The 14,112-nt window shown below is 48.6% G+C and overlaps 1 protein-coding gene across 1 annotated transcript in view; it reads right to left on the bottom strand.

Annotated features, from left to right (window-relative positions):
* Window positions 1-14,112, bottom strand: part of ITPKB (inositol-trisphosphate 3-kinase B) — a 112,873-nt gene that overhangs the window by 96,229 nt on the left and 2,532 nt on the right. The window contains exon 2 of the mRNA XM_038397111.2: window positions 11,729-13,654. Within this exon, the coding sequence (XP_038253039.1) occupies window positions 11,729-13,477 (1,749 nt within the window). The 5' untranslated portion in view covers window positions 13,478-13,654. The remainder of the gene's footprint in view (window positions 1-11,728; window positions 13,655-14,112) is intronic.

Below are 14,112 nucleotides of genomic sequence, written 5' to 3'. Positions count from 1 at the left end.
AGTCAGTTATTTGCACAGCTCTTTCCAAATGCCCATGCACCCCTCAAGTGAAAATAAGTCTAATGGGTCTTTTATTCCTAGTCCCCTTTTGTGCCCCTCCCCAAACTCATGGCAGTTGAGCCATGCTCTCTGCTCCAGAGAAGCCCAGGGCTCAGGTAGCTCAGACACTGCTGTCTGGACACCAGCAACTCCAGACTGATGTATGGGAGAAGGCTGCACAGTGGCTGCCTGGCTCAAGACTAAGCTATTAAACCCCTCCAGCCCGGTCTTGGCTGGCAAAGAGGGTGTGTTTTTCAATCATGTTAGCTCAGTCAAGTTAGCTTAACCCCTTTTGGGTATGTCTACACAGCAAAGGGGCGGGGGTGCTTGCAGCTGGGGTAGGCATACCTGCATTAGCTTGAATCTAGCGAGCTCAAATAACAATAGAGACTAACAAATTTATTAGAGCATAAGCTTTCGTGAGCTACAGCTCACTTCATCGGATGCATTTGGTGGAAAAAACAGAGGAGAGATTTATATACACACACACAGAGAACATGAAACATTAGGTTTATCATACACACTGTAAGGAGAGTGATCACTTAAGATAAGCCATCACCAGCAGCGGAGGGGGGGGGGGGGGAAGGAGGAAAACCTTTCATGGTGACAAGCAAGGTAGGCTAATTCCAGCAGTTAACAAGAATATCAGAGGAACAGTGGGGGGTGGGGTGGGAGGGAGAAATACCATGGGGAAATAGTTTTACTTTGTGTAATGACTCATCCATTCCCAGTCTCTATTCAAGCCTAAGTTAATTGTATCCAGTTTGCAAATTAATTCCAATTCAGCAGTCTCTCGTTGGAGTCTGTTTTTGAAGCTTTTTTGTTGAAGTATAGCCACTCTTAGGTCTGTGATCGAGTGACCAGAGAGATTGAAGTGTTCTCCAACTGGTTTTTGAATGTTATAATTCTTGACGTCTGATTTGTGTCCATTCATTCTTTTACGTAGAGACTGTCCAGTTTGGCCAATGTACATGGCAGAGGGGCATTGCTGGCACATGATGGCATATATCACATTGGTAGATGCGCAGGTGAACGAGCCTCTGATAGTGTGGCTGATGTGATTAGGCCCTATGATGGTATCCCCTGAATAGATATGTGGACAGAGTTGGCAACGGGCTTTGTTGCAAGGATAGGTTCCTGGGTTAGTGGTTCTGTTGTGTGGTGTGTGGTTGCTGGTGAGTATTTGCTTCAGATTGGGGGGCTGTCTGTAAGCAAGGACTGGTCTGTCTCCCAAGATCTGTGAGAGTGATGGGTCGTCCTTCAGGATAGGTTGTAGATCCTTGATGATGCATTGGAGAGGTTTTAGTTGGGGGCTGAAGGTGATGGCTAGTGGCGTTCTGTTTTCTTTGTTGGGCCTGTCCTGTAGTAGGTGACTTCTGGGTATTCTTCTGGCTCTGTCAATCTGTTTCTTCACTTCAGCAGGTGGGTATTGTAGTTGTAGGAATGCATGATAGAGATCTTGTAGGTGTTTCTCTGTCTGAGGGGTTGGAGCAAATGCGGTTATATCGTAGCGCTTGGCTGTAGACAATGGATCGAGTGGTATGATCTGGATGAAAGCTAGAGGCATGTAGGTAGGAATAGCGGTCAGTAGGTTTCCGATATAGGGTGGTGTTTATGTGACCATCGCTTATTAGCACCGTAGTGTCCAGGAAGTGGATCTCTTGTGTGGACTGGTCCAGGCTGAGGTTGATGGTGGGATGGAAATTGTTGAAATCATGGTGGAATTCCTCAAGAGCTTCTTTTCCCTGGGTCCAGATGATGAAGATGTCATCAATGTAGTGCAAGTAGAGTAGGGGCATTAGGGGACGAGAGCTGAGGAAGCGTTGTTCTAAGTCAGCCATAAAAATGTTGGCATACTGTGGGGCCATGCGGGTACCCATCGCAGTGCCGCTGATTTGAAGGTATACATTGTCCCCAAATGTGAAATAGTTATGGGTCAGGACAAAGTCACAAAGTTCAACCACCAGGTTAGCCGTGACAGTATCGGGGATACTGTTCCTGACGGCTTGTAGTCCATCTTTGTGTGGAATGTTGGTGTAGAGGGCTTCTACATCCATAGTGGCTAGGATGGTGTTTTTAGGAAGATCACCAATGGACTGTAGTTTCCTCAGGAAGTCAGTGGTGTCTCGAAGATAGCTGGGAGTGCTGGTAACGAAGGGCCTGAGGAGGGAGTCTACATAGCCAGACAATCCTGACCCATAACTATTTCACATTTGGTGACAATGTATACCTTCAAATCAGCGGCACTGCGATGGGTACCCGCATGGGCCCACAGTATGCCAACATTTCTGTGTGGTCAGACTAGAGAAGATTAAAAGAATAAATAAAGATACAATCACAATTCAGGCTCTGTCCCTATTATTGTTTAAAATTATTACTTGGGATATATAAACTTTGCTAACTCTTAGAATCTGGAATTTATTAAAGAAAGCATTAGGCATTACAACATATCATTGGATTAGACTGTCCTGATTCAGCTACAGCTGTGGAAGAAATACATAACAGGAGATCCTGCAGAATTATACCTATTCAGACTTAGGTCATCAATTGCCATAGAGAAGATAAAAACAAATGTAGCTGAGCCTGGAAAGAATGCTGCTAAAATGGGAAGAACATTTAATGTGAGTGGTTTAGGATCCAATAACTTTGACTCCAATTTAACAAAATCCAACAGCATAAACCATACCAACAGAGATTGCAGATTTATCTTTCAGGTCTGCAGATCACTGGGAAAGTCAGCCTGTCTTTCCCTTCCCTCCTCCCCAGCACACAGCTTCAAGTCTGAACACTTGCAGTGTGTTAAATATGAACTGCCAGTGATAGAAACTACATTATAGTTTCCTTATAGGGTTCCAAATGGACACCCCAGTAAAACCCATCCCACTCACAATAAGCCCCCCATGCCAGGGCTTGTGGGATGGACCTTGTAAGACAACTATGATCGTCCTAGACTCTGCTTGCAATGGGGGAATTCTCCTCTGGCCACCTAATGGCCAAGCTGTGTACAAGGACTGTAGAAGGAGGGAGACTTGTCTCCTTGCCTTGATCTTGTCTCTTTTTTGGTATGGGTATCGACCTCTTTGCCATGGTATCCAAGTGCCTCTTTAACAGTTCAGTGGGGGGAAGCGTATTACTTGGTTCTGTTATGTCTTCCTGCATATGCATTGTCTAAGCAAGGACAAAGGGCAGGACAAACAGTTCGGGTTTTCTGAATCTGAATTCTCAGGAAAACGGCCGAGTGAGGGGGCTGACAGGGCAAGCTCATGCTTACTAAGGCAGGTGAAGATGCTGGGCCAAATCCTGTGTTGACTTCCACTCTGCGCAACTCCATTAGTAAAACCTGCCCCATTACTGACACCATGCAAAGGTGAGAGAATCAGAGCTGCCACATGGTCTTTGCAGTCCTGACAACAAGCTACTTCTGTTATTGTTGGGTCAGATAGGCCAGTCTTTTATGCAGGCCAAGCACACCCACTCAGGCTGATGGGAGTTTTCCTTCAGTAAGGACAGCCGGATAAGGCCCACTGTGTTTGGTAACATCTAAGGGCCTGGTTTCAAGAGGTGCAGAGCACCCCACTACTCCAGCGGAAGTCGAGGGGTAAAATCCTGGGCAAAACTTCTGTTGGTCTCAGTGGGGTCAGGACTTCACCCAATGGCAATGGTAGGTGCTCAACACTTCTGAAAATCCGACCTCAAGGGCAGGGAGCAGCTAAAAGTGTACTTCAAATCCAACTCATTCAGACGTGAGCATCTGACTCCAGAGACTGTGTTTGTCTTTTCTGGGAGATAAGGTATGCTTTCCCATTGCTTAAAGTCCCCAATCGTACTGATTGTTAATGCCATTCCCATTCTGTAGTGCTCCTCAGACTCAGACTATCGTACTATTTACAAGAAAGAAATTTCAAGCAGCAAGTAACATCCTACTTCTCCCAAAATCATCTCTGTGATTTGATCAGCAACAAATCTTAGATCTGAAAGACAGGACTGAATGTTTCTTTAGCAGACTGTCTCCTTTTCCCTGTGTAATAATAAGTTTTTATTATAAAATCTTCTTTTCTTTCATAACAGAAATGTATGATAGCATCGAAAATTACCTTTGTAGCCGGAGGAGGAAGGATAACATGAGTCTTAACAACATTCAAATGTTTCAGATTTTAATTGTGCACATCTACGAAAAACTACACGAGGACAGAAAGCACTGGTGCTCACCAGTTATCGTACCTTGCACTTTTCTAGAGCCTTTTGTCTGAGGCCAAAGAGCTTTGCAAACATCCATTAAAGTCACACTGCAGCCCTGTGTGCTAGGTAAATAGTGTCACACACACATTGTAGAAGGGAAAAGCTACACAGAAGTTGGGATCTACATATTCAAAACTAATTTGGGGTGCCTCCATTTATGGTGCCCAACTTGACACTGGGAGCCTAATTTTCAGAGTTTCTGAATACCCGCAGGACAGTCGAAGCCAATAGGAGTTGCTGGGTGCTCAGCGCTATTGAAAATCAGGCTACTTATTTAGTTGCCTAAATAGAGATTTAAGACCCTAATTGTAGGCACCCACATTTGAAGCTCATGGACATAATACTTAAATAGCTTCTTGAATTACTCGTAGCCATTGTGCAGGCTGTGGAGAGAAAAGTCTATTTGTGCTTTTACATAATTTGGCTGGCATAGGGTACAATTTTCAAAAGCACCTAGTGCTATTTTAAAAAATGACAGACACTTATGAGCTTATGTCTCACTAAAAATCAATAGGGCTTAGTTTCCTAAGTGTTTAGGTCACTTTTGAAAATGGGAATTAGGTTCTTAAGTCACTCAGGCACTTCTGAAAATGTCACCCATATTTTATTTTTGCAGTGTTTATTAAATATTAACATATTTCTTAGGAAGCTTTAGCTGGGTTCCATCTAATAAAAACAGATGAGAATAACTGCACCAATTCACTTACTGGTATCGATAAAAAGTGAGCTCTAGTTATCGTACACGACTAATCTTAGCTGAAGTGAGCTTTAATACCAGAAATAGGTGCCAACATACTCAAGAAGTGCCACGCAATGATTGAAAGTGAGTGCTGAGCTCATGTTATCTTTTCATGAAAATCTGTTCTAACTTGTAATAGAAATAACATGGAAAACATGACACAGGTCCTGGCTGCAGTTTGATTGTTTTTAATCACTTTATGGTTCTGTAAAGATGTAGACAAAACTGTGAAAAATCTCCACAAATTAAGTGAGCTTAAATGTTGGGGTATCCAATCTGAGTCATTTCACAGGTGCTAGGTACCTACAACTCCAACAAGCATCAGCGGGATCTGTGGGTGGCTGGCCTGCAGTGTGTCAAGCTGGGCACCCAAAATGAGTGGACTATTTTGAAAAGCTGGCTCCTAATTATCCTTCGGGCACCAGGGGTCACAAAACTGCGCAACACAGAATTCAAATCCCAAATAAAGAGTTCTCGGAAACCTCCCCAGCTTTCTTTTATGAATGTTTTCAGCCTGGAATTGCTCAAAACCCCAGAGTGAATGAACGTGCTGGTAAACACGTGCCTATAGTAACAGGGTGTAATATGTGCCATATAATTCCTATGTGATAGGACATGGAGGGGGGTGAATGCAGTAAAAATCCTCCTCCATTGGCTCAAAAACTGCTGAAGAGAAGGGAGCCAAAATGGTATCATCCACCTTCTTATAGAAGCGCCTCCACTGCACCACAATGCATTTGGGGGTATGCAGGGTTAGAGAACAAGGCCAGATGGAAACCATGTGGCAGGGGGCTCTGCACAGCATCATCCCCAGCAACCCCTGTGGGGTAATACTTGCTATTACACAGCTACTTCCTCATTAAAATGACATAACGGATAGGAATGAAAACATGGAATTTGATTGATTTATTTTATGGGAGCAAATCAGGAGTGCTGCTGTCAGACAATGCTTTGGAACACCCTAGAGAGAAGGCAAGGGGTCTGCCTGGTGCCTGGCTGGAGCTTGGCACAGCTACATTGTCTCATGTCAGAAATATTTTACAGTCACTGCCAATCAGGCACACAAATAAATATTGTTTTTTGTTAGTCTCTAAGGTGCCACAAGTACTCCTTTTCTTTTTGCAAATACAGACTAACACGGCTGCTACTCTGAAACAAATAAATATATTCCCCTTGCTGCAGTAGTCACATATGCACTTTCCAAAAGCTCTCACTATTTAGCTCACGTTAATGGAAACTCCATACTCTAGGCCAGTGGCGATTACACGGTGCTTGTTGAGAGAGCCAGAGTTCTGGAACGTGCTGCAAGTTTTGTGATTGCAACACTTCAGGGTTCAGAGTCCTTCAGTTTCTGCACTAGTGCCGGGAAAGGCTAGGAAGAAGAATGCTTAAGGCAGGGGTGGGCAAACTTTTTGGCCTGAGGGCCGCATCGGGTTTCTGAAATTGTATGGAGGGCCGGTTAAGGGAGGCTGTGCCTCCCCAAACAGCCAGGCATGGCCCGGCCCCCGCCTGCTGACAGCCCCCCCCAGGACTTCTGCCCCATCCAACCCCCCCATTCCCGGACGGCCCGCTGGGGACCCCTGCCCTCTGTCCCTGACCTCCCCCCGACCCCATCCAACTATCCCTTCTCCTTGACCGCCCCTGGTCACCCCACCCCTAACTGCCCCCTGCCACCCCATCCAACCCCTCATCCTTCCTGACTGCCCCACCGGAACCCCTGCCTCATCCACCCCCCCACTCCCCGTCCCCTGACTGCCCCCTGCTGCCCCATCCAACCCCTCCTCTCCTTCCCGACTGCCCCCCGGGACCCCTGCTCCCATTCAACGACCTGTTCCCCACCCTCTGACCGCCCCGACCCCTATCCACACCCCTGTCCACCCCCGCCAAACTCCCTTGCTCTTTTATCCAACCTCTCCCTCCCCCACCCTCTTACCACGCTGCCTGGAGCACTGATGGCTGGCGGCGTGGCTGCACCAGGACAGGCAGCCGCGCCGCACAGCACAGAGCACTGGGTCAGGCCAGGCTCTGCAGCTGCACTGCCCCAGGAGCTCGCAGCCCGGCTGCCCAGTGAGCTCCGACCGCAAAGCAGTGAGCTGAGCTGCGGGGGAGGGGACTAGCCTCCCGGGCCAGGAGCTCAGGAGCCAGACAGGACAGTCCCGATGTGGCCCGCGGGCCGTAGTTTGCCCACCTCTGGCTTAATGCTTATGCTTAATGCCTTATGCTACTTTTTTCAGGGGAAGGGGGGGTTTAAAGCCTTCGTTTTCATAAGAGAAATAGTTAAAGGATGTTCTGACAAACTAAGTGTTGTTTCTCTCCGGCTGCTGAGTTATTGAGGAATCAAGGATTTTGCTTGGATAGCAGCGACTCACCATAATGATCAGATAGTGAGCAATAACACGCTGCAGCAGTCTTTTGCTTAAGAGTCAAAGTGGAGAATTAACCAGCTGCAAGGGGCCAGGTCACCTGCTGCAAGACATGAGTAATTCCACTCACTGCAGCAGGAGTTACTCAGATCCTGTGGCAGGAGAAGAGGGCTCCTGATGGAAAGAAACACTTGCAGGGCCATATTCTCCACTGAAGGCAATGGGAGTTACATCTACCCTGTGACAGGAGGATCAGGTGCCTAATGAGGTGAAATCCTCTGCAGGGGCCTGATCATCCCCTCTGCTGAATCTGTGCAGCTGCAGTGTCTCCAATGGGAGTTGAATGGGCACAGCTGCTGGGACACTGCTGCCCCTTTCCCCACCTCCTAAGCAAAGAGCCTATGTGACAAAAGAAAGGAATCCTTCCCAATATGCAAAGCACTGGCATGCTGACTGGAGTAGCAGCTGGGTTGCAGGACATGTGGACCCACTGGCCACACTCCTTCTCCTTCCCCAGCCTGCCCATAGTCACACTGCTGGCCCAGAAACTCTGTGGAGCACTACTCTGGAGCACACTGGGTTTCAGATTCCCCTGGACTGTCTCTTCCTCCTACATTGCTTAAGAAGTGCAATGCTCTGCTGCCTTTCGAGCCTTGCAAGCTGGCACAAATGGGGATGGGGTTTCCCCCAAGCAACTATCTGCAGCCCAGTAAAAACTACGGTGCCTGAAACCCGTGCACAGTTTACACTTTATTTAAACTTTGGGAGGAGTTACTATGAAAAAAAGGTCTAATTTGCTTATTGTCATTTCACTGAGATTCACTAACACACTCCTTAATAATATTTTCTATCTCAGTCTTCTCTAACACCATCCATCCTGCAGGGCCCCAATGCATTTTACAGACAGGCAGTTTACTGAGTAGACTGAAACAGGAGAGGTAGGTCTCTCCTCATCAGTTGGGCGGGGCGGGGGTCAGGGAGATCTGTGGAGGTACCTAACTATAGAGTTATACAGAAAATATCATTCCTAAATGTGTCGTGTCTCAAAAGGAGGTGATTAACCCATCCATATTTTTCATGCTAAACAACTTAATGTTCCCAATCATTCACGGGATTATTGTCTGATTAGCTGGCCTGATAGTGGAGATTGCAAAATACACTTAGATAGCAGCGTATCTGCAACATCAACACAGAATGAGGTCTGAAGTCCAGCTGAAGGAAGTTGCCTGCCCCACCATACAAAGAACACAAAGAGGAACAACAATAGACAGCCGGACATCCCAGATAGCTTTTCTAGCCAGATAGCCTCCAGAAAGGAAGGGCAGAAGTGAGCCTGTTGTTTACTGAATCTGTAAACACCCAGCATGAAGCATACAACCCTGAACATACCTCCAGTGAGAACCACTTTCCTGTTGCTCATTGTTACCTCCTTTTCAGGTGCTGTAACCTTTCCCACCCACACAAATATTACTAATTGCAGATGCACATACTCAGGCCCAGCTGGTATAATTCAACACAATGCCACTGATGAGCTCAGCTGATTTTCATCAACTGAGGATTTGGCCACCAGGGTTTATCTTGTCAGAAAATGTTAGTATGATCTGTAGTCGGAATTCCTTATGCATGTTCCTTCACTGTATATTTCATTTCCAGACTGTTACACTTTGTCGAATGGAAATTGGTAAACTCATGACCACAAATGTGTGTACAACCAGAGACCATTCAAGTAGCCCTCTTCTGTTGTCATTATGGATTCTCAAATGTTCGCAATGAGAACACAGAGTTGGGGGTTGGGCATGTTTAGTTATTTAAGTTAATCAAGGATCTGCACAAAACAACACCGGATTACCAGGCATTTGCTTATAATCCTGGTGAGACGTTCATGATAAACTGCAAAGCAGGGGATCAAAGTCACAGTGGAACTTCATGCTGTAGTAGGGAATCTCCACAGAAGCTGCAACCCAGCAACTATTATGGGGATTAGCCAAGCAAAAAGAAATGCTGGCTAACCTCCCACAGATTTTCAGGAGACTCTTTGGGCCAGATTCTGGTCTCACTTGGAGTGGAGTAATCCCACTGAAGTCAATCAAGTTACTCTGGTGATCCACCAGATTTAGATCAGAATCTGACCCTTTGATAATACAAATTAATCTTACCTATGCTAGCAAACTCACTGCTAAACCACTGGGCCTGACCAAAGTCCACTGAAGTCAACAGGGGTCTTTCCATTGACTTCAAAGAGCTTTGAATCAGGCCCATTGTCAGCAGTGAGTCCTGCTGAAACAGCTTAGAAAACCACTTGTCCACAAGTAAGGATGAAACAAAGCTTTTTTTTGCCACTTTTGCACAGAAATCAGTTCTGAGACTCAAGGAAGCTGGTTTTGTCCCGTTCAAACTAGTACTCAACTGTCTGCAGCACAGGTTCAGCAGGACTTATTGCTGATCACAGTTGTCAGTGATGGACAATGATTACTAAAACTAATATGCACAGAACAAAAATTTGTCAGCTAGAGGAATATCACAAAACAAGGAGCCCAGAGAGTGATTAAAGGATCTAAATATGTTGAGCTATTTGAAAACATTAAGAGCTACAGCATTTGCCAACAGTGTTTCTGCCCAGATGGTTCTCTGCCCTCCACAGAATTGGGCCTGGATTCTTGCTATGAGAAGAAAAAGGCAGCCAAAAAAAGGTGTTTTTCATTCATGTTTCAGCCTGATAGTTGTTCACAAACCACATAGCATCCTTTTTTCGGGGGCTTGACCCTTCTATTCAGTTTATGTTCTACGGTACTCATACCACTGCCGTCAACAGAAGTTTCACTACCATGTGCGTAAGTCTGTTTAAACATAATGGACTGAATCATGAGGGATGCTCCAGATCTTGCATTAGAGTTAGAGAGCCCTCACATCTCCCATTAGAGTTAATGAGATTTGTGGGTGCTTTCAGGATTTGACAGTTTAAAGGCTTTGGTCCTAAATGTTAAAGCAATTAGTGGATCAAGTCCCAGCTACATTAAAGACTGAATTTCGATCTCTGAAACGCTGTGACATTGCTCTTCTGGGACAATTCACCTCACAAGCTCAGGACGAAGCATGTGAGAGCTAAGGAAAAAGCATGCTTTGTCCAGAGGATCCAACAATCTTTCAGAGGAGATCAGATGAATCCAGAGTCTGACCATCTTTAGGAAATGCTGCAAAACCTTCCTCTTTGAAAAGGCCTTTCCACCATCGCAAGAATGACACTCACAACACTGGCACCTCCCCCTTACCCAAAAAACCCCAAGCAACCCCAGACCAACCAAATAAACCCCAAAATAAACCAACCTCAAATAAATATATAAAATAAAGTAATAACAAATGTTAAATGCTACTCTGAGCAAAGTTTTTATTCCAAAAATGGAGATATGCCAGAAAGTCCATGAAACGTATTAGAGATTTCATTATTGCTATTCACTTTACGTGAAAGGTGTGCAAATGCCACAGTGGTGGGCAGCAGGATAGATAGATAGATAGATAGATATTCTGAGGAGGAAATGTGCAAGTGAATCAGGGCAAACTCCTCAGAAGCCATTGAAGTTACACTAGTGTAAAACTGGTGCCGGTGAGAAGAACTACATCATAGTCTGAAATTAAAAGAATAATAAATAGTTCTAGGTAAATTCTCTGCAACCAGGCTTGCAGTCCTTGGTTCGGCCAGGATTGGGCATTCCATTGGGTTGTGCAAGATCTCTCCTAAAAGCAGTTGATGATCATCAACATACTGTTACCAGTGATGGGTTTTGTGTCTGTGTGTGAGAGAGAGAGAGGGAAAGAGAAAGTTTCTCTTAAATGACTGCAAGCATCTTCTAAACACCTACCAATCAATATAATCTCAGCCAGGACAGAAAGGGTTTGACTCTGGCTTTGTCTTTCATCTGAGTTTAATAAGCACACAGGCTTTGTGGTTAATGATGATGGCTAATGAGGCAGCACCCCAGTTAAGATAAAGAAGGGCAACTGGCAGGTCTTTTACTATAATTGCCAGGGTGATGATGCATTAGAAGAGTGGTTTCCAAAGGATCTGGGGCAACAGTATCCATTTACCAGACCTCAGCTACCCCAGTCAGTGGGCCCTGCCTGTCATTTACCTGTCCACAGTCTAATGCAGTCTGGCATGGTGAGCAGCCAAGTTCCAGGATGGGGGCATTAGGACGCAAGAGAAGCTAGTGAGTGGGTTACGGTTAGGGAGGCTGGCCCTGGTCCCAGGCCCAGCATTGAGGGAAGAAGCCATGGTGGAGTCTGGGGTACCAGTACTAGAGCCAACATTGGGGACCACAACCCCGGGGAAGCTGCTTTGGGCTGGACTTACCACTCTGGGTTTGTGCTGATCCAGGGTCTGCAGGAAGGGCGGGGCCTGATCCAATGTGCGCTCGGGGTCGCTGGAGATGTCCTCCTCAGACTCTTCCCAGGATGAGGAGAAGCCAGTGGAAGAAGCTGAAGAGGAAGACAGCTTCCTGGTGGGCATGTTCACTCGGGGGCTCTCCCTGGCCTCCTCCTCCTCCTGACCCCCTAGGTCAGTAATGATGACAGCAGGGATGCTGCTTCCGCAGCAGCCCTCCCCCAGGGGTTTCCCCTTTTGTTCTGTGGGTGCCACTGTCACCAGCAGCTGACAGTCTCCAGGGTGGTCCTGCTGTAGCCGGGCACAGGCTTGACCCACTGCTCCCAAGGAGCTCCCAGGCACTGGGCGCAGCTCCTGCGCAGAGCCAGCGGAGGCCAGCAGACTCCCGAGCTCCCCCCAGCAGCCAGTCCTGGGGGCGCAATGCTGCTCTTCACCCCTCCCTTGCTCCGGGGCAGCTGAAGTGTCCGAGCCCCTTGATCCACAGTTCTCGCTCCCCTCCTCTGTTGACACAGAACCCTGAGTTTCTAGGGACACTCTGTCCTGCTCCATGATCCCTGAGCCCTGCGCGCTGTGGGTCCCCTCTCCTCGCTCCACCACCCCAGAGCCCTGCATGCTGTGGGTCCCAACTCCTGGCTCCACCACCCCAGAGCCCTGCACGCTGTGGGTCCCAACTTCTGGCTCCATCATCCCAGAGCCCTGCGTGCTGTGAGTCCCGGCTCCTGGCCCTAACACCCCTGAGCTCTGCGTTCCACTGGACTCGCTCCTCCTCCCCATCACTTCCGAGCCCTGCGCTGTGTGAACCTTCTTCCTGCTCTCCATCACTTCTGAGTTCTGCGCTCCATTGCTCCCCCTCATCACTTCTGAGTTCTGTGCCCTAGAGGACCCGCTCCACTTCCCCCTCTCCTCCGGTCCCTCCTGTTCGCAGAACCCGCTCCTCTTTTCCGTGTCCTCCGTTCCCAGCGCCCTGGGCACCCCACCGCCCCTCTCCATCTCCTCTGTACAACATGCTCCGAGAGTGCTGCTTCCCCTCTCCATCTCCCTGGCAATCTGCGCTCCACAGAGCCCACCCTCCCTCTCCGTCTCTCCGGAAACCTGCGCTCTGGTGGGCTCATGCCCCCTCTCCATCTCTCCTGGATCTTGTGCTACGCGGCCCCATATCCCCCTCTCCACCTCCAGCAAGGGAAAGGGGCTTCTCGGGTCCTTGTCCTCCTCCTTCCTGGGCGCTTCCCGTGGGGCTCCGCCGGGGGACCGGCTGCGGCGGGGTGGGATGGGGGACGGCAATCTCCTGCCCAGCCGTGGGCTCTTGAGGTGCAGGGTGGCGGAGCTGTGCGCCTGGATGTGCGCCTCGAAGAGCCCCACTTTCTGGTTCACCTGCACGTTCTGCAGCTCCCGCTGGCGGGGCCGCGCCGGCTCTTCCCTTCTCAGCCAGCTCGGGCTGCTGGGCAGCCTGCTGCCCCCGGGAGTCCCGGCGCTCCCCCGCTCCTCCGGCGGCGGCTGTTCCCCCGGGGGAAAGAGGAAGGCCGAGCTCCTCCGGGGGCAGCTGGGGCTCCCAGCGCCCGGGCTGAGCATGGCCAGCGGACAGCAGGTGCCGTGCCGCTCCGGGACCTGCAGCACCTGCCCCAAGGGGGGAGGCGTCTTGCTCCGGCTACCGCCGCTCTTCACCTCGTTGCTGCTATTCATCATCACCAGGCTATTGAGCGCATAGCAGTACACAGCCATAGTACTGAGCCCGGGCGCTCGCGGGGGAAGCCGCCTCCACCTCCTCCTCCTCCTGGGTCAGCCTCTGCCGGGCAGCCGGGGTCCTCCCTGGGCCAGGGGCAGCACCATCGCCTGGGAAGCCGCAGGGGGGCTGAGGAGCTGGCCTGGCCCTCGCCCAAAGCTCCATAAACAAATCAGCTGGAGAGGAGAGAGAGAGCCATGAGCCTGGAGGCAGGAGCAACAGCGCTATGGGCATGGGACAAGGCACGGACTCGGCCCATGAGCAAAGGGTAAGTGACTATGGTTTGCTTTGCTGTGGCCCTCCGTGTGCTAGGAGTCGATTATGTACATGTATATCTACTGCTTCTGTGTGTGTGTATGCCTCAGGGCCTGAATCCACTTACTGTGTATGTGTGTCTCACTCTATCTGAGTGTATCTCCACGTGTATGTCTATTTGCTCAGTCCGTGTGCATATCTGTAGCTTTGTGTATGTTAGGTGTGTCTCTCTGCAAGGCATGGAGTATGCCCAATATATAGGTATGTATACTACTTCAGGTGTGTATTGGTATGTCTCTTCATCCGGTTACATCTGTTCCTGTCTACTTCCTTGTTTGGAGGGGTTTCTGGATGACTCTGTACAACTTCTGCCTGTGTA

Source organism: Dermochelys coriacea, chromosome 3 (genome assembly GCF_009764565.3).
Source record: "Dermochelys coriacea isolate rDerCor1 chromosome 3, rDerCor1.pri.v4, whole genome shotgun sequence".
Lineage (NCBI taxonomy): Eukaryota > Metazoa > Chordata > Testudines > Dermochelyidae > Dermochelys > Dermochelys coriacea.
Note: the sequence above shows the minus strand (reverse complement) of the source record. Positions and strands in the feature narration are given on the sequence as shown.